This window comes from Tiliqua scincoides, chromosome 2, assembly GCF_035046505.1.
Source record: "Tiliqua scincoides isolate rTilSci1 chromosome 2, rTilSci1.hap2, whole genome shotgun sequence".
Lineage (NCBI taxonomy): Eukaryota > Metazoa > Chordata > Lepidosauria > Squamata > Scincidae > Tiliqua > Tiliqua scincoides.
This window is the reverse complement of record NC_089822.1, coordinates 115,539,985-115,562,224: the sequence shown is the minus strand read 5'-3', so window position 1 is coordinate 115,562,224 and position 22,240 is coordinate 115,539,985. Positions and strand designations below refer to the sequence as shown.

The 22,240-nt window shown below is 47.4% G+C and overlaps 1 protein-coding gene across 1 annotated transcript in view; it reads left to right on the top strand.

Moving 5' to 3' along the window:
• Window positions 1-22,240, top strand: part of FLNA (filamin A) — a 91,055-nt gene that overhangs the window by 3,797 nt on the left and 65,018 nt on the right. Inside the window, exon 2 of the mRNA XM_066614369.1 lies at window positions 12,035-12,496. Within this exon, the coding sequence (XP_066470466.1) occupies window positions 12,109-12,496 (388 nt within the window). The 5' untranslated portion in view covers window positions 12,035-12,108. The remainder of the gene's footprint in view (window positions 1-12,034; window positions 12,497-22,240) is intronic.

Genomic DNA, 22,240 nt, shown 5'->3' with positions numbered 1-22,240 from the left:
GAGAAGACTACCCAGAAGCATGGCCCCCTCTACCATCCTTAGTTACACCAAAATCCACCACCTGAGACACTCAGTTCTCCTCTCCACATCCTAGGGCTGCTTCAGGAATGCATTTTGCTACCTGAGACAGAGAATCTGAGGAATAGTAGCTCAATGACAGAGCACCTGTCTTGCACAGAGAGCCCAGGCTCAGTCCTTGATGGCTTCTCCAGGCACAGCTGGGAAAGATTCCTGTCTGAACCTGCTGCCAATCGGTGTTGACAGTGCTGAGCCACTTCGACCAGTGGTCTGACTCAGCAGGAGGAAGCATTTAACTCAGTGAGACACACTTCCCCATAAACATTCATTGAATTGGGTTGCTAGTCACCATTTAATCGCAGGCAGAGACAGTCATGTGAAAGCTGACCATTGTTTCTTACCGCATCTTAAGCTGAGCCTGGATTGGTTTTAGTGGGCCTCTGCCAAGTGCTTAAAAACTGAATCCAATCAAGGGGGGAGAGAGACAGGTAGGCAGTGGTCACACAACCAGCTCACTCTGTGAAAGCATGGGAGGAAGTTGGCACAGGAAAACTAAAAAACATGACTGCCATGGGCCTAAACCATGGGTCTCCAAACCCTGGCCCAGGGGCCAAATCTGGCCCACAGGAGGAGTTGATGCAGCCTGCGGCATGTGGTGGGGAAGCTTGACTGTTCTGGCCCACAGCAATCCGCTGATGGGTCAGGGATGCAGAGTCTTGTGTAGAGAGATGCTTCTGCTGAAGAGGCTTCCCCGAAGTGGCCTCAGAAGGCTGAGAGAGAGAGAGAGAGAGGCAAACATAAGAGTACCTTCTGCCTGATTCTTAACTCCTCAAAATTATAACACACCCTTTGGAAACTTAATGGGAGTTCCAGATATATTCAATACCCTGATGAGTTTGCTGGTCAGTCGGTCCCATCTATTCAATATATACTTGAATACAATGTATATTTGGAGAGCATATCTCAGATTTCTCTCAACTTTCCTTCTTACTCCATTTTCCCCCAACTATTTAGCTCTCCCACATATTAATCCTCTCCCCAATCTCTCCAAATAATTTTCCCATCAAACTTTCCCCCCAAAATATTGATTCCCTGCCACCTTCCTCCTTTTAAAAATTCATTCTCTCAAAATTAATTTTCCTTTTCAAAATCCGTTCCCCGTCTTCCTGTATAAATCTGTTTTGCCTTCTGCTCTCCCCAATCCTTTTTCAAAATCCATTCCCCCCTTCCATCCTTAATGTATTTATTATGATTTAAATGTATTAATTTCCCAGCCCTCAGCACCATGTCAGATATAGGAGACAGCCCTCATGCTGATGTTTGGAGACCCTAAACAGTGGTGTGAATGGACCTTTCGCTTCATCTGTGTCAGGAAAACATGTGCCCTCCCCTGCAAGCCTTTCTCTAGTGCTGTGGAACTCACAGCCACTTCATGCCAATCTGCTCCCCTGGCACTGCTCCTGTGATACTCATTATCAAGATAATTAAGGCAGCAATCTTATGCACACTTCCCTTAGACAAGCCCAGTTGAATGGCAGGGCTTTCTTCTGCATATGCAAATCATGGTAAGAGTTGTGTCCCCCCCTTCAGTGCATACTTATAGGGGAACGGGTGTGGGTTTCATGAGCATGATGAGTCCACAATGGGGTGGGTAATTATTTCTCACTAATGTAACACAGTACAATAAACTGCTGATTTTCCTAACAGCGGTCTCAAGACATGGTCCACCATCCTTGCTCTTACTTTCATACCTGTCAGCTCAGCCTTCCTGTGCTGATACATGCCTGCAACCCTTTGCCATAAGTCATCCCCCTCAACACACACTATCACACCCCCAGGCTCCTTCCCTCTGTTGACGCAGCTCTGTCTCCTTCACTCATGGCCCACTGCTATCCCCATCCCCCAGGACCCTGGGGAGGGTCCGTCTGGTTATTTAAAAAACCCAAAGAAATGAAGCTCTCCAAATAAGGGGAAAATATGAAGCCAAGTTCCAAGTCTGTGCTGCTTGGAGAGGGGGGTGGTGTTGGAAAGGGAAGAAAGAGTGCCACCTATAGATAGAACCTTGAAATTTCACATGTGTCTTTTAACCCCAGAGTTTTTCCATGGACAGGCCACATTGCTGGGTCTCTCTGAAGTCAAAGGAGGAAAGAAAGGGACTCACTAACATTTTTTTTTCTGCAGCACTTTTTCAACATGAGCACTCATATGAACTCTTAGGCTTAGGAGTGATGAGAAGAAGCTTGGTGGGTCAGGGGGGAAAAGATCTAAGCGTCCTATCGAGATAGGAGAATAATTAGCCCTTCTTGCCAATCCTTTTTTCTTGTTTTGCTTTTCTTTGTCGTGCCTTGGAAGCTCAATGAGCTCTTGGAGGTTGCCTACTTCCTAAATTTTTACTAGGATTGCAATGTTCAGCTGAGAACACCCCATTAACAATACCTTCTGGGTGTCGACTTCAAACAATCCCAGAGACATCCTACCTGTACAAGGAAGCTAAATATCTGCTGGAGGTGGCAGTAGTTTTAACAGTTCCAGAGAGGCATTGTGTGATGCCCAGGCCCCCTTGCAATGTCAGGGAGGAGGTGGGGGCTCAGTTCTAAAATATGTGAGTAGACACACGTGATTTGAGGGTTTAGCTTCCAGCATTGATTACAATGTTGCTAAGGATCCTGCGATGCATCTCCCAGATTGCATTGATGGTATCGCTATTGAAAGGCAACTCTGCTAATATCAAGGGCGTGCACAGGAAACATTTAAGGCAGCTGCTGCATCACACCTCCCCCTGGAGGTTGGCCAGAGCCCTGTCCTGAGCATATTGAGGATATTCCAGATCCACTTTAACACTTGCTGGCAGCAGAAATGGTGTTGGCTCCCAGCTTCCTCAACCTACAGCAAACTGTCTGTGATTATCTTCAGACAGAAAATTGAATCAGCATTTAGCCCTCCTGTCCTCAGGAAAAAATGTTGTTTTCTAAGTGTCTGCAGTAGTGTACTGAAAGCTGAATTTTGAGTGAGCTGCAGCCACACAAGGCTGACTACCACAAAACACAGCAAGGCAGCTGACTCAGGTACCTTATTAGGTACCTTATTAGGTACATTATTAGATACATTATTTAGGTGCTAATAATGGAGAGCAGGGCAATAGATCTGATCCGTGAGGTGCAATTCACCAGGAAGTTATCTTGCACTAGGCCCAATTGAAATGATCTGCACAATAGCACACCCATTTATTTCAGATGGAAATATGCAGGAAAATTTTGGAACTGATCTGTACCCATTGGCAGAATGGTGTGCCATTTACAATCTCCACTTCAGGCAACAACATGTTTTGGGCTGGCCCTAGTGATAGACCTGCCACAAAACTAGAAGCTGACACAGACATTTCCTGTGGCCACCAAATGCTGAAAGGTTATTGTGAACAGATACATTTATTTGGATTAGTAACCAGAATTAAATATGTGAGTATAGAGGAGGGAGGTTGTTTTTTGGTTCTTCATTAACATATTTTATTTACCCTAAGGCTCTAAGAATAGAATGTCAGCTCAGATCTCCTATTTCCAAAGTACCACGCCTCACTTCAGTGTGACAAAAAAAAAAAAGAAATGAAAAGAACTGTAGACAGAGGTAATCAGATGAAAGGACAAAGCCATCTCAGATACTCAGCTATAAGTCGATTTCAGGTTTTTGAGCCAAAATCATGGAATTTTCTAGGACCTCTGGATATGTCAGGGGTTAAACTTAGGGGGCTGTCTAACTATAGTTTTGTTTGATTTTACTTGAGGCCAGATCCTGAAAAATAACCTACCAGAAATTGTTACCTGAGAACTGTACAGTCTCGTAATTTATTAAAAATACAGTAAAAGATCATAAGATACATTTTTATTCTTTAACTTTTTTAATTCTGGTCTTCACAACCTTTTTGTAAACACTATCAGAGTAAGTGCACTGTAAACAACATACCAGTAGAACAGTTGTTCCCAACCTGATGTTCATGTACTCCCAGGGACACTCAACAGGACCTTTAGGAGTACTTGAAAAAGAATGGAATAATGGCATAAAAAGGGAAGTAGTGCTCCAGAATGCCTTGCAGGGCCAGAGGTAGCTAGTTGACTGTGAAAGCCCCACCAATAGCTAATTTTTGGTGATCGATTCATGTATCAATCAGTGATTGAAAACCAGCACAGTAAAAAAGCTGAAACATAATTTGGAAAGTGATCAATCACCAAGAATTTCTCAGGATACTTCTGGTGCAAAACAGTGCATAGGCATAGTCTTCTGTTCTTCAAATAGATTTTTAAAAAGAAAATACTGTGATGAATACATGAAGTGTGGGTTTTTGTGTAGAGGAGGTGAGGGCTTATATTATTAACATTAATTACTAACATTTATCTAATATGAGGGGTACAATTTATGGAAATGGGCTGCAAGTGAAAAAAGGTTGGGGACCACTGCAGGAGGACCATCCTTCTTTAAGGGACCTTGTGTGTTAAGCCAGAGGCTCTACATATAACATACAACTTATAACACGTAGCTGGGAGTGTGTAGCTGTGAATTCAGTTCACAGCAGAGAGACAAGCAACAAGGAATGACTGTGAGCAAGTGCAGCATAGTTGCAACCCTATTTATCCAGAAGCAGACCCATTGCTTTCCATGGGTGTTATTCTTAAGTAATGGTGCACTGAATTGTAACCTGGGACTTTGTTTCAAATGGCAAGGAGAATTACATCCTGGTGTTTAAAAAAAACAGATCTCTGCAAAATGCAAGCATTTGCAAAATGGAACAAAGTTGCAGCAGGCTCTGCTAAACTTAGAGAAGGAGGCTTGCTTGAATTCAATGGAAGTCTCAGGAGTAGTGAGAAGATTCACTTTGGCTTGGAGATTCACTTTGGCTTGGAGATTAATGGCCCTCTACTTATCTCTGCATTGCTTCTCCTGTGCCAATGCTACTTGAAAAGCTCTGCCCCTGAGTGACCTTGGAGATAAGGTGAGGTGATTATCTAAGCTTGATTTATTGGCAGAAATTTCTCGCCCTGTATCTAGGGTATATACTGTGAAGTGTGAAATATGTGGTCTCATGATAAGTACACACACCATATATGTCATATAATATAGTCTTATATGGGGAAAGTGCCCCAAGTCTCTGTGCATATTTATGTTTCTCAGAGACGTAGATGCAAAATTGCTCTCCTCTTGCTATGCATGATACACCTTTATTTTGTTTTTCTCTCCACCACCTACCATCACTAAGAAACTAATTTTTGGGGGGAGGAGGGGGGAGTTACAGTGACTTATGAAGCAACTGCTACAAACGGAAACTTTTCCTACCCAGAAACACAAATGATGCTACTTTTTCTGCCCAGCCTGCAGCTTTGAAAAGATTTAAAGCATGTATGTTTATGTATCTATCTATCAATCACACATGCGCGCACACACACAACTGAATAAAAGATAAGCATAATTTAGTTAAATGCTTTTATATCCTTCATCAAAAATGTTTACCTCAGTTGCTAGTTTAATGGTTTTCTGTATATTTGCAACTGATTGTGTACTGCTCAGGATCTGGACTCTTATGAACCTTTTCTCAGCCAGGAACAGATCTTAGACAAGCTACTGATGTCTTAGCATCAGACTCACCTGCAATATAGGGATAATAAAAACAGAGGACTATTGTAAGATTAATTATAATATAGTATCTGTTATGTGCTTTGATCAATTTAAATACCCTATATAAAATATTAAGGAATAATATGGCTGTGATATGTAGTCAGGCTTAAGGAAAGTTACATACCATTCCAGAAACTACATTCCGGGTACTTGTGTGTGTGAATTTCAAGTCACAGGAAAAACTTTAAAAGGCATTTTATAGGGATGAGAGATGGGTAAAAGATATGTTATAGGTATAAGAGAGAGATATTTGGCAATAACCATTCTAAACTAGACCAGCAGGGGGCACCCAAGCATTTGTTATTTCTGCCTTTTATGGAGATTATAGCCACACTCCTGCTATCTTAGATTATCCCAAGCTCTTCATACTCATTATCTCAATAACGTTTACAACAACCTCATGTGGTAGGCCACAATATTTTATCCCCCATATTGCAGGAGTGGGGGAAATAACTGAGTAAGAAGGGGCTTACCTTATGTCACTGAATGAATTTATGGCTAACCAGGGGCTAATCCCTCGTTTTCTGATTCAGGGATTTTCTGATTCATCTCACTTAGGGCGCAATCCTAACCCCTTATGTCAGTGCTTTCCAGCACTGACATAAGGGTAATGCAGCTCCAAGGTGAGGGAACAAACATTCCCTTACTCTGAGGAGGCCTCTGTGACTGACACTCAACTGCAGGATGCAGCACATGTCACATTGGCACCGCTACGCCAGTGCTGGAAAGCACTGACATAAGGGGTTAGGATTGCGCCCTTAGTCTCTGAGCCATGTCAGCCATTGTTATCCCTGCTCCCCAGTTCAAATCTACAATCAAATCATGGCTTCAATAAAATCAGGTTTGACAGGGCCCAGTTTTAGGGTCACTTGCTATTTCAGCTATTATTCTGTTGATAAAGAAGAATGCCACTGAACATGTAATGAAGACTTTGCCCTTCCATTATTGCATAAATACAATCTGTCCCACACATCTGGGATTAGGAGGGAGCATTTCAGAGAGCCTCATTTTTTAACCCCCACAACCAGTGAACATGGGCTTTTTCTTCCCACAGTCTCCAGTGATGTGGGTCCTTGCTATATACATTACTTTGTGTAATCTCTCTTTCCTCTCCCCCGACTCCTTGGGTGGGGAAGTCCCAGGGTGGGGCACGTGGGAGCTGGCAAAGCACGAGAAATTTCAAAACTGATCTCAGGAAGTCTGGGTGTGGTTGGTGTTGCTTCTGCAAAATCAGAAATAGAGGAAGACACAGCCACAGATTTTGGTACATGAGGCTCCACCTACAGGAGACATGCAGTACAGGAGACACTGTACTGTACCTTAATTACATATCCCTCTGATTGCAGCTTATCCACAAATAGAAAACATCTCCAGCCTGGTTCCTGACTAAGGACCCAATCCTATTCCAATTCCAGTGCTGATGCTGTTGTCAGTGAGGGGTGTGCTGCATCCTGTGGTGGAGGGCAGTCACTGGGGCCTTCTTAAGGTATTTGAATATGTGTTCCCATACCACGGGGCTGCCTTGTGGCTATACTGGAGCTGGAAAATTGGATAGGATTGAGCCCTAAGTCATATTTGAGTAGAGGGGGGATGCTGGGTTTCCCTTCCAAGGAATATACTGGGATGGAATCCAGGTAAAACTCTCAATAAAAGCTCTGCTTTGCTGAATACAGAGTACAGCACCAGTCTGAAACATTTTTGTGCTTGCTTTGATGGATAATCCGAATGTTCCCCCCTCACCAATGTTCCCCCCTCACCCTGACCAGTGTCCAAAGCCCGCTGCCTGAGATAGCTACTTGATCTTGCCTTATCATATGCCCACCTCTGATGGAGTGATGCAGGACACTAGAGCAGACTGGCAAGGCCATGGCAAAATTCCAGTTAGTTCACATCAAGTGAGGCTGAGATTAGCCTAGTGTGGCGGCTTTAAGTGACATTTGGAGTGAAGATGGGACAACACCAATAAGCAGCATGGCCTTAGGTGGGAGCTGCAGTTCATCTGTTCAGCACATGCTTTTGCAGGCAGAAGGTCCATGTGCTCTCAGCATTCTTCACCAAAATGATCTGCAGAGGCGGCACTGGGAAAAAGCTCTTCTGGAGAGTCTCTACCAGCAATGGCGTAGCATGGGTGGTGCCATGGGGCAGTTGCCTTGGGTGCAAAATTCTCAGGGGTGCAAAATTTCAAAAGAAAAAAATTAGTAGTAATAAATAAAAAATAGTGTGCCCTCCCCTTCACACAGAATTTCTGGGCTCCAGTTCTAGGGGAGATGGCGGCAGTCATTGTTCATCTGACAGCAGTCTGCAGTGAGTGCAGCCTGAGCACTGAGGTACTTGAGCAGAGAGCTAGTGCTGGGGGAATGCTCATCACCTCTTGCTTGAGAGACAACTGAGGGTGTGGGGGTGAGTAGGAGAGAGCTGGTGCTGGGGGAGACAGTGGAGTAAGAGGTAGCTGCCTCTTACAAACAGTTTGAAGAGGCAGCGGCAGCAGCCAACACAACCATTCGCCACCTCTTGCTCCAGAGGGGGAGCAATTGGGAGCTTGGAGGGGGTCAACAGGAGGGGCTTGGTGCTGGGGAGAGGCAGCATAATGAAGGGTGATGAACGGCAAGGGACTGTATTTGCTGCTGCATCTTGCAAAGAGTTTTTTCCCTGTAGAGGCATCGGCAGGGAACATAATCCCATGCTGCTCATCACCCCTTGCTTCAAGGGCTGGGGGGCGGCTGGGGGCTGCAGGGGGGCAAGCAGGAGGGGGCTGGGGGTAGGGGGAGGCGGTAGAGCAAGGGGCAGCAAGTTCTTTTTTTCTGTAGAGGCAGCTGTGGCAATGAACAGTCTCTTGCTGCTCATCGCCCCTTGCTCTGGGGGGTGGCTGGGAGGTTAGCAGGAGGGGCCTGGTGCTGGAAGGAAGTGGCAGAGCAAGAGGCAGCAGCAGTCAGAGACTGTGTTTGCTGCCAGTGGCTCTTGAAAAAAGCAGTTTTTTTTCTTCTCCAGAGGAAAAAACCTGCATTTTTTGCAAGAAATGCCAGAGTGGTGAGCATGACCTCTGACCACTGCCGCCTCTTGCTCTGGGGGCTTGGGGGGCAAACAGGAGGGGGGCTGGGGTTGGGGAGAGGTGGTGGTGGCGGCGGCGGCGGCGGCGTGCTGCTAGAGGAGGGGTTTCCTTCTTTCTAAAACTTTTTTGAAAAGCCTGGGTGTGATGTCACGCTCAAAAGTGATGTCACTTCAGGTTGTGACATCACTTCCGGGGCGTCATTTCTAGCTCTGCTCTGGGCTCCAAAATTGTTGGCTGCGCCACTGTCTGCCAGTCAGAGCAAACAACACTAGTGTGGCAAGGTAAACATTTCCACTCGGCCATGAAGCTAATTGGGAGACCAGGACCAGTTACCCTCTTTCAGCTTCACAGGTTAGTTGTCAGGATAAAAGAGGAGGGGGGAGGAATCCTGTATACCACCTGAGCTCTTTGGAGGATGGATGTGATAGTAATAAAAATAATAGCGGTAAGCTAAAGAAAGGTTGCTAGGGCTTACTGCTTCCTGGAAACTATGAAGCCCTGAAACCTAGAATCTATTGTGCATGTGTGTTTCTGGCAATGAAATCTTCACATGCTCAGATATACTCTAGGACAGTAGTTCCCAAACTGTGGGTTGGGACCAAATTTTTGGTGGGTTGTGAAACTGACAAAGCAGATGTGCATCAGGGTTAAACAAGCTGCTATGGAGGGTAGCATTTCTGCTTAATCAGTATCACCATTACAGCCCCACCCCTTGACATTCATAAATCAGGCAGCAGTCTTAAAATGCCCCCCCCCCCACAGCCTTTAGGGCTAAACTGAACCACATGTGGACATTTACTTGCAAGTAGGCTAATGTGCCTTGGCTCTTATCAAAGGCTAGTCCAAGGGGGAATACAAGGCCACCAGAATGGTCCCAAGCGGTATATAAATACTGTTAATAATAATAATCTGATAAATGTGGAGCTCAGCAAATTCTCCAGAAGCTGCCCCCTCCACCATAGTAAAAAGGATAAAAAGAGAGGCTTGAGTGGCTGATAAAGTGAAATACTTTTTTTAAGCTTGTAAAGATAGGTGGGTCCTGATAAGAGTGTTGTCTCTAATGACACCAATGGCTTAAGCCGTTCCTGCCCAACGTTGCATATATGCAGCATGGACCAAATGTGTACACCTGTGGGCCAAACAAAAATGGGTTTAAAAAGTGCTAAAAAGTTGGGAACCACTGTTCTAGTCTCTGTTGCAACTTTACCATATCTCTAGGCTGAGTCCAGGATTGGGGGGAGGTGCCTTGGAAACAAATCCTTTGTAGAGCATGGCTTCCAATACAACTCAGGCCTGTGCTCCTCCCCACCATTCATGCCTAGAAAGAAGACATCATGCGGGGTAATTCTTGCCCCCAGCAGAGATGCAGTCCTGCCTTGTTGCTTCTGTGCATCTAAGTGAGAGAGACTGGAAGGTGATGACAAGGCGGGACTGGCCCTAGGCTGTGGGGGAGAAGAGTCCCTCGATCATATAGCTGGGCCCAGGAAGAGCCCGAGTGAGCCCAGACCCAGTGCAAACGCAGCCGCCCCTGGAGCTCACATCGCCCAAGGCTGTGAATTGGGTTGGGATGTGCGGGCGCTTTAGTTTTAGGCGCTAGGCTGAGCCGGGTGTGGACATCCGAAGGGAGGAGCAGCTCCACGCGGCGGGGCCTCATTGCACAGGAATTCGAGATGCGTGCGCTTACTAGCCCAGTGGCGCTCCTCCGGCGCTTTCCAGGTTGGGGTGGGGGCTGATCTGCTCTAAGCCCACCGCACCGCTGACTCCCCCGGTTGGGCAAGTTTCCCTTCCTCATCGCTACGCGTGAGTGTGAGTTTGCTTGTTCGAGCGCGTTTGGGTGGAAATCCCGGGTTCTTGGCTGGGAGAAAGATCCAGGGTCGACCTCTCCCTTTTTACATCCACCCGGATCTTCCTGCCGGTGCCTAAGATCCTCACCTTCGAAAAAGGGGCGGGACGGAGAATGGGATTCTCCTCTCATTTCCACAAAGCCTGCCTCGAGTATTGTCCTCTTTGGAAGGTCTGGAACCAGCGAATGGCTCGATTCATGTCTGGCGTGTGACTCGACTGGCTCAGGCTGGAATGACCAGCCTGTCGTGTGTCCCGTTTTTTTCTCAGCCCCTCTCTCTCCCCTCCGCCCAGCTCCTATGGTAGAAAACAACTCCCACCACCTCAGACCCCCTTACTTCTACCCATAGGAATAAAAAGGACCTTTCGACAGATATCAAAGGAGAGCACGAAGGAGCAGTAGGAGTCTTCGGCTGCAACCCTGTCCACACTTACCTGGGAGTAAGCCCCACTGACTATAATGGAACTTACTTCTGAGTAGACACGCATTCGATTGGGCTCTCACTGTCTTTGCCCTACAGCAGTGGTTCCCAAACTTTGTAGCATTAGAACTAAAAAGAAAGTTTCACTCTACCAGGTGCTCGGGTTTCTGCAGCTATAATGTGCTCCCTCCAAGTAGCAGGCTGTTTAACCCTTCAAGTAGCCTAGTCTGTCTTGTCAGTTCCACAACCCACCAAAAATTGGGTCTTGACCCAATTGTGGGCTGCAGACCCTCAGTTTGGGATCAGCTGCCATACAGCATTTTTCATGCACAGGTATCCTGCTCCCGAACACTGAAGTTATAAATTTCACTGCTGTGGCTCGCATATGTCCTCCTACACCTCTTCTTCCATAACTCCACAAAGTGGTCTGGTTGAACGTCCCCAGGGAACCAGGCTCTTTTGCAGCCCAAGCAGGGTGACCAGATACGATGGAGGACACAATGCCTGTATCTTTAACCATTGTATAGAAGAGGGAATTTGGGTAGGTGCAGCTTTTAAAAGCCCCTCCTTATTGAGCGGCACCTGTAAAATTTCCCTAGTCTATATAACGATTAAAGGTGTAGGCACCCTGGCCTGGCCTCCATTGTATCTGGTCACCCTGAGCCCAAGCAGTCACGCGTACTAGCACTTACGCCCATCTCAGGTGCAGTCCTACCTGGGAGTAAGCCCCATTGACTATAATGAGACTTACTTCTGAGTAGACACGCATTGGCTTGGGCTCCCAGTGTGGCTTGAATTGCAGATTCAATAGACTCTTAGATATTGTCAAGCTTGTTTTAGCCAATCCGAAGGCGCGCAAATGCAGAGCTCTGGCGTTGCCCTGGTTGGAGTGCAGTCCTTTTCACTGCTGCATTCCCGTGCCCGAGCCTGGTGGGTTTCCCCGCCGGCTTCTTCTCGTCTCTGCTGCCGAGGAGGAGGTCTTGCCTTGCGCCCCCAGCCACGCCTCGCTTAACCAACCCCTCTCCTCTCTCTCCTGCTTTAGGATCCTGCTCCTTTAATTGCGGGCCCAACCCATCCAGCGCCGGGGTCCCACCCACCCGAGCCCCAGCCGTTATAATGAGCAGTTCTCAAGTGCGGCTCCATCAGGCCGCAGGAGCGGGAGGAGTTGGCGGAGGAAGTAGTAGCGGTACCCAGGGGGAGGTCGCTGCGGAGATGCCGGCCACCGAGAAAGACCTGGCGGAGGACGCGCCCTGGAAGAAGATTCAGCAGAACACCTTCACTCGCTGGTGCAACGAGCACCTGAAGTGCGTCAACAAGCGCATCGCCAACCTGCAGACGGACTTGGGCGACGGGCTGCGCCTCATCGCCCTGCTGGAGGTTCTGAGCCAGAAGAAGATGGGACGCAAGTACAACACGCGCCCCACTTTCCGGCAGATGCAGCTGGAGAACGTGTCGGTGGCGCTGGAGTTCCTGGAGAGGGAGAACATCAAGCTGGTCTCCATCGGTGAGTGCGGGGCAGGGAGCGGCGAGAGGCGCTGCTTGCGCGAGGCTCGGAGCTTGGGCGAAACCGGCCGCTTCTCCCCGCGAGCGAGGCCTGGGTGGCGGAGAGGGGAGCGCTTCGGGGGAGCTGCTGGAACGCGCACAAAGAAGCGCAAGGGCGCGCGCAGTCCCGCACTGGGGCGCGTGTGCTCCAGAAGAGGATGGGGCGCGTGGGTGGCTTGAGGCGAAGGGGGCGCTTCGTGGGGAAAGGGAGGGGCGGAACTGGCACTGGGGCGCTGCGTCCAGGCGTGGCGCGGAGCGGCGGGGAGGGAGTGGGGCGGCTCCGCTCCGGGCTTTTTGTCTGCAGCTCGCAGAAGACAGAGAACCTGCCCCTCATCCCGGCCTCGGTTCCCGCCGGGGCCTCCGTCAGCGCAGCCCCTCCGCGCGCGCCCCTTTTCTGGCCTAGCCCCTCACTGCCTGTTGAACTTCGGGAAGGCCCGTGAACTCCTTCAGGAGCGGAGGCGGAGCTGAGCAGCCTTGGCTTGCAAGCGCCCGAGCCGCGGCCGGCGGAGCTCTGCGTTTGGCCAGTTGCAGCGGCGCGGAAAGGCAGAAGACAAACTTTTCAGAGAAAATGCTGCCCCCCCCCCGCCGCCTGCACAAAGCCCCGCAGAGCTTTTCTAGCAAGCAGCTTCTCGTCTCTTCCCCTCCTCTGTTCTGAGGTTTGCTGCCAGAATGGAGGGGCAGCTCCTAACGGAGCTGTGAGAAAAACCCTTGAGCCCCCTCCCCCCCTGCATTGTGGCCTGTGGCTCAGATCCCAGCACTGCTAGGGGGCCTTCTCTAGACCCCTCAGGCTTTCTGCTCTCTACCTGTGAGATGTGGTGTCCCCTGTGTGTGGAGGGGCTGGAGGAGGAAGGGTATTGAAACTACTGCACATCTCCAGTTGCCTTTCAGCCCTTACATCTTAACTGGCGTGTCCTCAGTGGGAGGCTTTGGTGGATGAATGGCTAGCATTCACGCCCAAAGGTTTGAAGTTATGTCTACTTGCCACCCCATATCTCTGTTGCTGCTAACAACCTGTATCTTTATGGAGGCTGTTTTCATTCATGAAGAGGCACTTAATTTCCCTTGCACTGCCAAACTGCAAAGGATGAGCAGATGCTGCCAGAGTTGGTTCTGTACTGAAAACAAAAGTCCAAACCGCATCTTGTCAAAAGTCTGCTGCCAGAGAAAATGCCCTCAGTCTGTCTCTGGACCCAACCCATCTGCTGGCCAAATCCTATTATAGGTCCCATGTTTGGGCAACTGTCAAGCATCCAGTGGGTGGCTTTGTATGGAGACCTAGTTATCCAGCACTGTCCAGAGTTGGATAGCTTAGGCCACTTGGCCTGGGAGTGACTATGTGGGCGTGGTTCCTCCTGCAAAGGAGGACTCCCTAGTCCTAGTGGTGGGGTGGCAGCCTGATTCTTGGAGAGCTTGAAGAAGTAAACCTGATTCTAGTCTTGCCTTGACCCCTTAATGCACTCTGCCTTTTCTCTTATTGCCTTAAATATGGGCATACTCTGACCTTTGGACTTCCAGAGGTTGCTTATGTCTTCTCAGTTTCAACAAGTACTCAGTGTTCACTAGAACTGGATGTTAACTTCACTGTTGGATTTGATATAGGACTCTGACTGGACTGTTCTGGAGATGGGGGTAAGATAGTCTGCAGTGACGCTATGGCCGTAGACCTTTCCTATATATAACAGAGGAGATGAACTCTGTTTAAAGTAGCATAGTGGAGAGGATCTCTGAAGCATATGGGAAGGGCATCGCAACTTGGAGGGGGAGAAGCTTCTTAGGCAATAGCCGTCTTGAGCATTTGCTTTGGCGTGGGAAAGGTGAGATAATAATTTTTCAAATAAATGTTGGCTGTTTAACTCATGGTGTGTAGTCAGATGCCAACTTGGCAATAGATGTCCTTCAGTGCTGATTGTGTAGTAGTGAAGCTCCATGATGGCATAAGAGGGAAGATCTGATCATGTTGCTGGGTTTGAGCCACGTGTTCTATTCAGACTCTCTCCTTATCCTTGCTTATTCCCCTATCTTGGTTCTCTCCCCAAATATCCCATGGACACGAGGTTGAAATGTATGGCTGAAATGTATGGAAGTAATACAATACAGTTCCTCACAACAGTTGGACCTGTGAACTTGATACCTCAAGCTGCATATCACCCACCAGGGTTACCCTCTGTTTGCTGGGAGCTGCCAACACCTGACAGGTTGTGAGATGTCATAAGTAGGCAGTGTTTGTGTGGCAAAGCCCTGTGCAGCTTTGACAGCTGACTGGGGTATTTCACTGGTTCAAGAGCAGGAGAATCTGCTTTGCTTGATCAGAGACTGCATGGCTGGGGATAAATGTGGTGACCAGTCCAGACCACAGCAAGAACTTATAAAAGGCCTGGTGCCAAGTACCTTGAGGCTAGGGTTGTTATGCTGGGAATAACTCTGTAGAAGAGCACTTGATTTGCATCAGGTGGTCCCAGGAATTGTGCTTGGGGAAGATCCCTGTCTGAAACTCTGGAGAGCTGATATCAGTCAGTGTAGACCATATTGGACTAGATAGATAAATTGTCTGATTGGTGCAAGATGGATTCATGGGTTAGACAAAATCTGCTGTCTGGGTTGGCTCCTGTGGCTGCAGAGATTCTGAATAGATGGGATCCAAACTCCGGTCTACTAGCTAAACTGCCAGTTTCTGCCAATTAAGGGAGTCGCATTCTTACTGCCAAGAGCTACATTTTGGCATCTGTCCCTGTCATCGATGGCATACAGTATCTGACTCAATGTGTTCTGTCTCTTAAGTGTGTGTGTGTATGGGGGGGGGGGAATTTGGATAGGTCTAGTGACCTCATTGGTCTTCTCCCAGTCATGTAAAACAGTATGATAGTTATGGGGGCAACAGTTCCAAAGGTGTCCTGTTTGGGGGCAAAACTTGCCCAGCAAGTAGATGGGGCTAGTAGGCTCAGTTAAATGAACCCTTCCCCTCTCCCACATCTCCTTTAAGATAATGCAAGATCTCGCAGACTAGTGGAAAGATCCTGTATTGACTCACCCTGGGGCCTGCTGTAAGTTGGAGAAGTGGGGGGGGGGGGAATTCAGCCCTGCTTGTTAATGCCGTGAGTCATTGGGTCACAGACAGTGACTCAGGCCAAGCTGGCAGCAATTGTTGAGAAATTGAGACAAGAAACATGCCTACAAGCTAGAGACAGAGGTAGCCCAGGTCTGGAATGTGTGTCTGGATAGGAAGGAGTAGTAGAAATACGGATTTTGTGCTGTCTGTTTGCCTGGAAGGAAGGAAGCAGTGAATGGGATGGAAGAGCAGTCTCCACCCTGCTCTGTTGTTCCTGTTAATGACTGTCAGCTTGTCTGCTCGGGATCTTCCTTCTCTTCACTCAAAACCCAGAGGTTGGGCTGGAAGGCTATTCTCCCCCCCCCCCCTTCTCAGGGAGGCAGGATGTAGTGAGGCTCCAGTGGAGAAGGAGGGGCTCTTCCTACCATGTGGAGAGGGTGTTCTTCCCCTCCCTCTGGAAGGAGGATCCTGTTGGGATGCAGGAGCCGCTGCCTGCTGGCCACTCCATATAAGGCTAAAAAATGCTGGAGCAGCCTGTGCAGGGCTTTGTGGCTGGGTGGGCGGTGCAGGGTTGAGTGGGGAGGTGTTTGGGATGAGAATGGCATGTCTTCTCCCCCCCCCCAAAAGGGGGGGAGACATGGTGTGTTCAACTCTGCCCAGGGAATAGATCTGTGCATAATCTCCAAAATACAAGCTGAAGTTCTGTGTGTAACTGAACTAGAAGAAGAGATTCCCATCCCTAGCTGTTTAGTATCCCATAGGCCATGTGGTTGGCTGGGGCCTCTTCCCATAGGCTGCAGACTCTGGTGCTTGCAAATTTCTCTTAACAGAATGAGCAATTTTGAGTGATCACTTTTGGGTCTGGATGCCTTCCAGTCCTTGTGCCCTTGCTGATAATGCTTATTTTGCTGTTTACAGCGTATTCAGTTCAATAGTGCTGAGTATTCCTCTCTGGCTTTGAGGCTGGCAACGGGCCTCATTCTGAAAGCTGCAGAGAGCTCCATGGGGGAGGGGGAGCTTAAAACATGGCATGGGAGAATTGGGACTAGAAATGGTATGGGGGAACAAGGAAGTGCAGGATGATGCTAGGGAATACTGAACAATGCAGAGGCTGCTTGTGTAGGGAATGGTGTGAAAGCTCCATGTTGGGTCTATGAATCTGTAATGGGATACCAGTGCGAATGCTTGTCAGTAGTAGCCAGTTGCACATTTCCCAATGTGTATGGCAAAATGCATGCTCAGCCCATGTGGCATTCTAGTTGTATGCCTTATGCAGATTTGACTGAGTCCATTTAGTGTAACATGTGAAGTATAATCTGCCGGGGGTTATTGCCTTTGAAGGGATCATAATACACCTGTGCATATGCCATGCTAAAATGACAAATTCTTATTAATATGTATAGTTCCTACAGTCTGAGCAAGATAAGCGTGCTTCTATGATTCTGCTTCTGCTAATTAAGGGTGAGGGTTGGCTCTCTGCAGAATACTGAAGTTCCACCTTCTGACCATTGCAAGTCATATTCAGTAATCGGATGGGTTCAGAGGCTTTTCCAAGCATTGCCACATACAAGCACATTTGCAGTCATATGAACAAGAGCTGTGTTCTTAAACTGTAAACTGATATACTTGGAAAAGTGTACAGTACTGATTGTGTGGTATGGGTTGCAGCTCATGTTCAGGCCTGACTGCAGAGGCCATTTCTGTTCTAGGCTTTAAGTTTTGTACCTTTGTGAGACATACTGGGTTCACCACAATGCATGTAGGCTGATTGTGCCTGAGTTTTGTTGCCTCATGCTAGCCTAGCTCTTGGGGTTAAGAGAGAGATTGTGTGGAGAGAATAGCTGGACCCCATTCAGTTCCAGTGTTTCCTATCTGGATAATGAATGAACCCCTTACGTCCTTTGTCTACACCAGCAGTTCCCAAACTGTGTGTTGAGAGCTACCAGTGGGTTGTGACCTAATTTTTTGGTGGGTTGCTAAATGGACAAGCTGATAGCTGACAGGGAAAATATATTGAACCCTATGGAAACTGAAGTTGAGCAGCATGTGTGCATTTACTTGTGAGTAGGCAACCTTACTTCGAAGGGCAGCCACCAGAATGTTCTTGATCAGATGAATGCAGGCCCCAACAAACTCTCAAGAAGGAGGTAACCCCCCCTCCCCAGAGCTGACAGGGAAATGTGTTAATCTCCATGCGTGTACTACTTTGACTGCTCAACTTTTTGACTTGCCGCTGAATGTACAAATGGACTTGATAAAAAGTATGTGTGGCAATATGGAGGCTTTCTGATGTCTTTTCTGAGGTGTTAATGCATTCAAGAGTCCTAATGCAGTATTGGAATCTTCAAGAGACAAACAGGCACGTGTCAACTACTAGACTTAAAACAATAGGGATCCTGCAAAGTCTGGAAATGCATTTGATGCCTTGTCTGCCTTGGATTTTGTGCAGCTTCCAAGGCTTTTTATAAGCTGTCTGATAGTCATGAAGTGGCTGTGGAAATGAGACTGGCCCAGTCATGAGGCAGGGTGAAACTACTGCCTTGGGCTACAGGTTAGAGCAGGGGTGTCCAAACATTTTGGCAGAAGGGCCACATCATCTCTCTAACACTGTGTCAGGGGCCGAAAAAGAGAGAATTAATTTACAATTTAAAATTTGAATAAACTTACATAAATGAATATATTAGAGATGTAACATATATGAATGAATAAAGGTCTTGGAATAGCTCAATGCCTATAAAAAGCCTGGCACAAAGCAAGGCCAGCCTTTCCTTCACTGCCACAGCAATATCACAGATGTGAAACAGGAAGTAGTGGAAAGAGCCCTCATCCCACAGCTCAGGTGAGAGGTCAAACAGTCGTTCTCATGTTGAGAGCAGTTGCGTTGGGCCAGCGCAGGCTCCAGCAAGTCTCTGGAGGGCCAGAGGCTCATTGGAGACTGGGGACTCTCCGAGGGCCTGATTGGGAGCCTCCTAGGGCCACAAGTGGCCCCTGGGCCGGGGTTTGGGCACCCTTGGGTTAGAGGGTTACCTATTTGTCCCTACTTGGTAGTTCACTCATAGCCAACCGGCTGTGGGGGGGGGGCCTAGCGGAGAGCTCTCTTGGTAAGGCTCCCTGAAGGAGGGGGTTGGTTCAGTGTGCTTTGTGCACTGGGGGAGAAGAGATATTATGGGTGCCAGTGATTTGTGGCATTCCTCAGGTGGGAAAATGTGTGTTTGGAATTGACCCATGTTGAGTCAGACAATGCAGCCCTGTTGCTTGCTTCTGAGTGGCTCAGGGATGGGGTCCCGGCTACCCCTTGCCTATGTGGAAGAGAATTGCCTAATTGCTTCCTGGTAATAAGCTACCAGACCATACAAACTCTTTTTAACCTGTCTGCAGTTGTTAATCATAGTCTAGCAACAGCCTGGAAAGAGTTAGGAGTGATGGGATGGGAGGGAAGGATCAATTCCTTATTTCCCAAAAGTTTCTATGCTGCTGTGTTCCATAGGCGATCAGACAAATGGGAATTTACAGACCTGCATTAAATAAATTCTTCCTACTCTTTGCAGCTTCTTTGGTCAGTTGCATCTCTCCCTTCCCCCCATGACATCCCTAGGGCTACCATCTGTATCCTAGATGGGTTAACACAAGAAATTGGGAAGAATTCTACATAAGCATGAAGGGCAGCTGCCCTCTGATGTCACCTCTTATGTTCTTGCCATAACTGCTCTGCACAGCATCTTCCATGTGGGTGTTCTTTAGTGCAGTAATGTTCAACCTTTTTCATCTCAAGGTACACTGAGACGGTGCTAAAATTGTCAAGGCACACCATCTGTTTTTTGACAATTGAGAAGGCACACCATGCTGCCAGTGTGGGGCTCACATCTCCCAATGGCCCTATTAATATATGACCTTCCTCCAAATTTCCGCAGCACACCTGCAGATCATTTGCAGCACACCAATGTGCCATGGCACAGTGGTTGAAAATGGCTGCTTTAGTGCATGGTTCATCAGCGTGCCACTGTTTGTATGGCTCCCTTTTTTCTTGTAGGCACAATTCATGGATTGGTCTATATAATTTTAAGGCACATGGGCCCTACAAAGATGCAACTCAGGTGGCATTCTGGCCCTTAAGATAGAGAGTATCTTGATTGGAGTGGATTTGCTGTTCAAACTTGGAACACAGATGTCAGAGACCTTCCCAATCGTTGCTCTAAAACTGAGAACTCTCTGCCTGTGGTAGTTGGTCAACCCAGCCTGTGTATTTTCACAAAGAGTAGTGCAGCTTTTTGGGGTTGCCATTCTATGGCTGGCATTAAGCCATCATAGAGCAGCTCTATTTAGCTGAGTCTTTATTTCACTTGTGCCAATTTTAGCTTGCTCCAAACCCTTGGGGATGAGCAGGATAGCAGTTGAACAGTGGTAGTAGTCCTTCAGGCCTGATTATGGTGGACTTCTGGCTTCACTTCTTCCCACAAAGAATTCCAGTGGTTCTGGGATCCTATTAGTAATATAAATTTATGGCCCTGCCCATTGAACACAGTCTGTGGGAGAGGCCATTCTGCACATGCTATTAATACTCAGAGCAAAGATGGTGGCAATTAGAAGCATCTAGCTTCTCTGTGGAAGCATCTTGAATGTAGAACTGCCTCTCCATGCAATTTCTCGCCTTTTCTGTAAGAATATAAGAACCCCCCCCCCCCCCGCTGGATCAGGCCAAAGGCCCATCTAGTCCAGCTTCCTGTATCTCACAATGGCCCACCAGTTGCCTCAGGGAGCACACAAGACAATAAGATAACTGCATCCTGTTGCTACTCCCTTGCACCTGGCATTCTGAGGTAGTCTACTTTGAAAATCAGGAGTTTGCACATAACCATCACTGTTTGCAACCTGTGATGCACTTTTCTTCTAGAAATCTGTCCAGTCCCCTTTTAAAGGCATCCAGATGCCATCTCCGGGCAGGAGGTCTGGTCTAGAGGGTAGAGCCTCCGTCTGCCTGAAGATAACATCCACAAGGTCGCCAGTTCGAGGCCACCGGCACCGTGCGACCTTGAAGCAGCTGACAAGCTGAAGCCGAGCTATTCCATCTGCTCTGAGTGTGGGAGGATGGAGGCCAGAATGTGAAGCCAGATTGGAATGAAACACCTGAATGTAGTGGTTCTTGAAAGAGAGAATCTTCTTTCAAATTGTAAAAATCCCTATTTAATAAGGGATTTAAATAAAGCCTGCCTATGTAAACCGCCTTGAATAAAGTCTTGAATAAAGACCAAGAAAGGCGGTATATAAATACCTGTTATTATTATTATTATCTCCACATCCTGCTGCAGGGAGTTCTACAGACTAATTACATGCTGGTTGACCTTTTCAAAGAATTCTAAAAGGTTCATGAGGCAAGACGTACAGAAGCCATGCTGATTCTCCCTCAGTAAGGTTTGTTCTTCTATTTAAGATTTCTTCGTTGATGAAGACTTCCACTCTTAACTGAAACAGATGACAGGCTGACTGGTTTATAGTTTCCCAAGTTCCCTTTCCTTTTTTTTCTTTTTAAGATAGGTGTGACATTTGTTCTCCAATCCTCTGGCACTGTGGCCATTTTAAGGGACAAGTTGCATATATAGTCAAGAGATCAGTATTCTTCAGTTCCTTAATAACTCTTGGGTGGATGCCATCTGGGTCTGGTGACTTACTGATCTTTAATTTGTAGATTAGGTCTGAAGCGTCTTTTATCCTCTGTCTGACTTGGGTTGCAATCCTATACGCACTTTTGTGGGAGTAAATACCATTGAACATAATGGGGCATACTTCAAGTAGGCACACATTGAATTGCACTCTTAGTTCCTTAGTCAGGAGGGACTGTTTGGGCAGCAGTATCTGCCTGAGGTCTTCTGCTGTGGAGACAGATGCAAAGAACTCATTTCTCTGCAATCTCTAAACTCCCTTTCCCTCACTCATTGTCTAGCAGGCCAACTGCCTCTCTGGCAGGTTTCTCACTTCTTACATATTTGAAGAAGCTTTTATTATTTCCCTTAATTTTGTTGGCTATGTGCTCCCCAAAATTTTTCTTGGCCTCCCATATCACCTTCTTACACTTCTTTTACTAGAGTTTGTGTTCATTTTTATTCTCATTAGGGCAGGACTTCCATTTATGGAAGGAAGCTTCCTTTCCCTTTATAGCCTCTCTGCTCATTAGCCATGCTGGCACCCTCCTGGGCTTGGTCAAAGCCAAGTCTTTGCAGTATGTACTTCTGATGGACCTATGTAACTTTTTAAAAGTCTTCACACACTCTGGAGAGATTGGACTCTTTTTACTTTTTCTGTTCAACTTCATTCTAATTAGCCTCCTCATTTGAGGAAAGTTCACACTTTGGAAGTCAAGGGTTTTTGTGTCAGATTTGCTTGGCACTCTTCCCCCCCAGTATGCATAGCGAAATAGATCACAGCATGGCCACTGTTCCCCAATGGCTCAGTAACATTCACATCCCTAACCAGGTCCTGAGTACCCTCTCCACCCTTGTTCCATAAGGATGAGGAGTTCCGAAACAGATATACCTTTCTTGATAGAGGCCTTTTGCCTGGTCTTTGTAAGACTTTCCATGTGACTTCTGTATTGTGTTCTGAGTATCCCTGGCTCTTGTTATTGCAACTTGTTACGCTGTAAACTGCCTTGAATGCTGTTTAAAG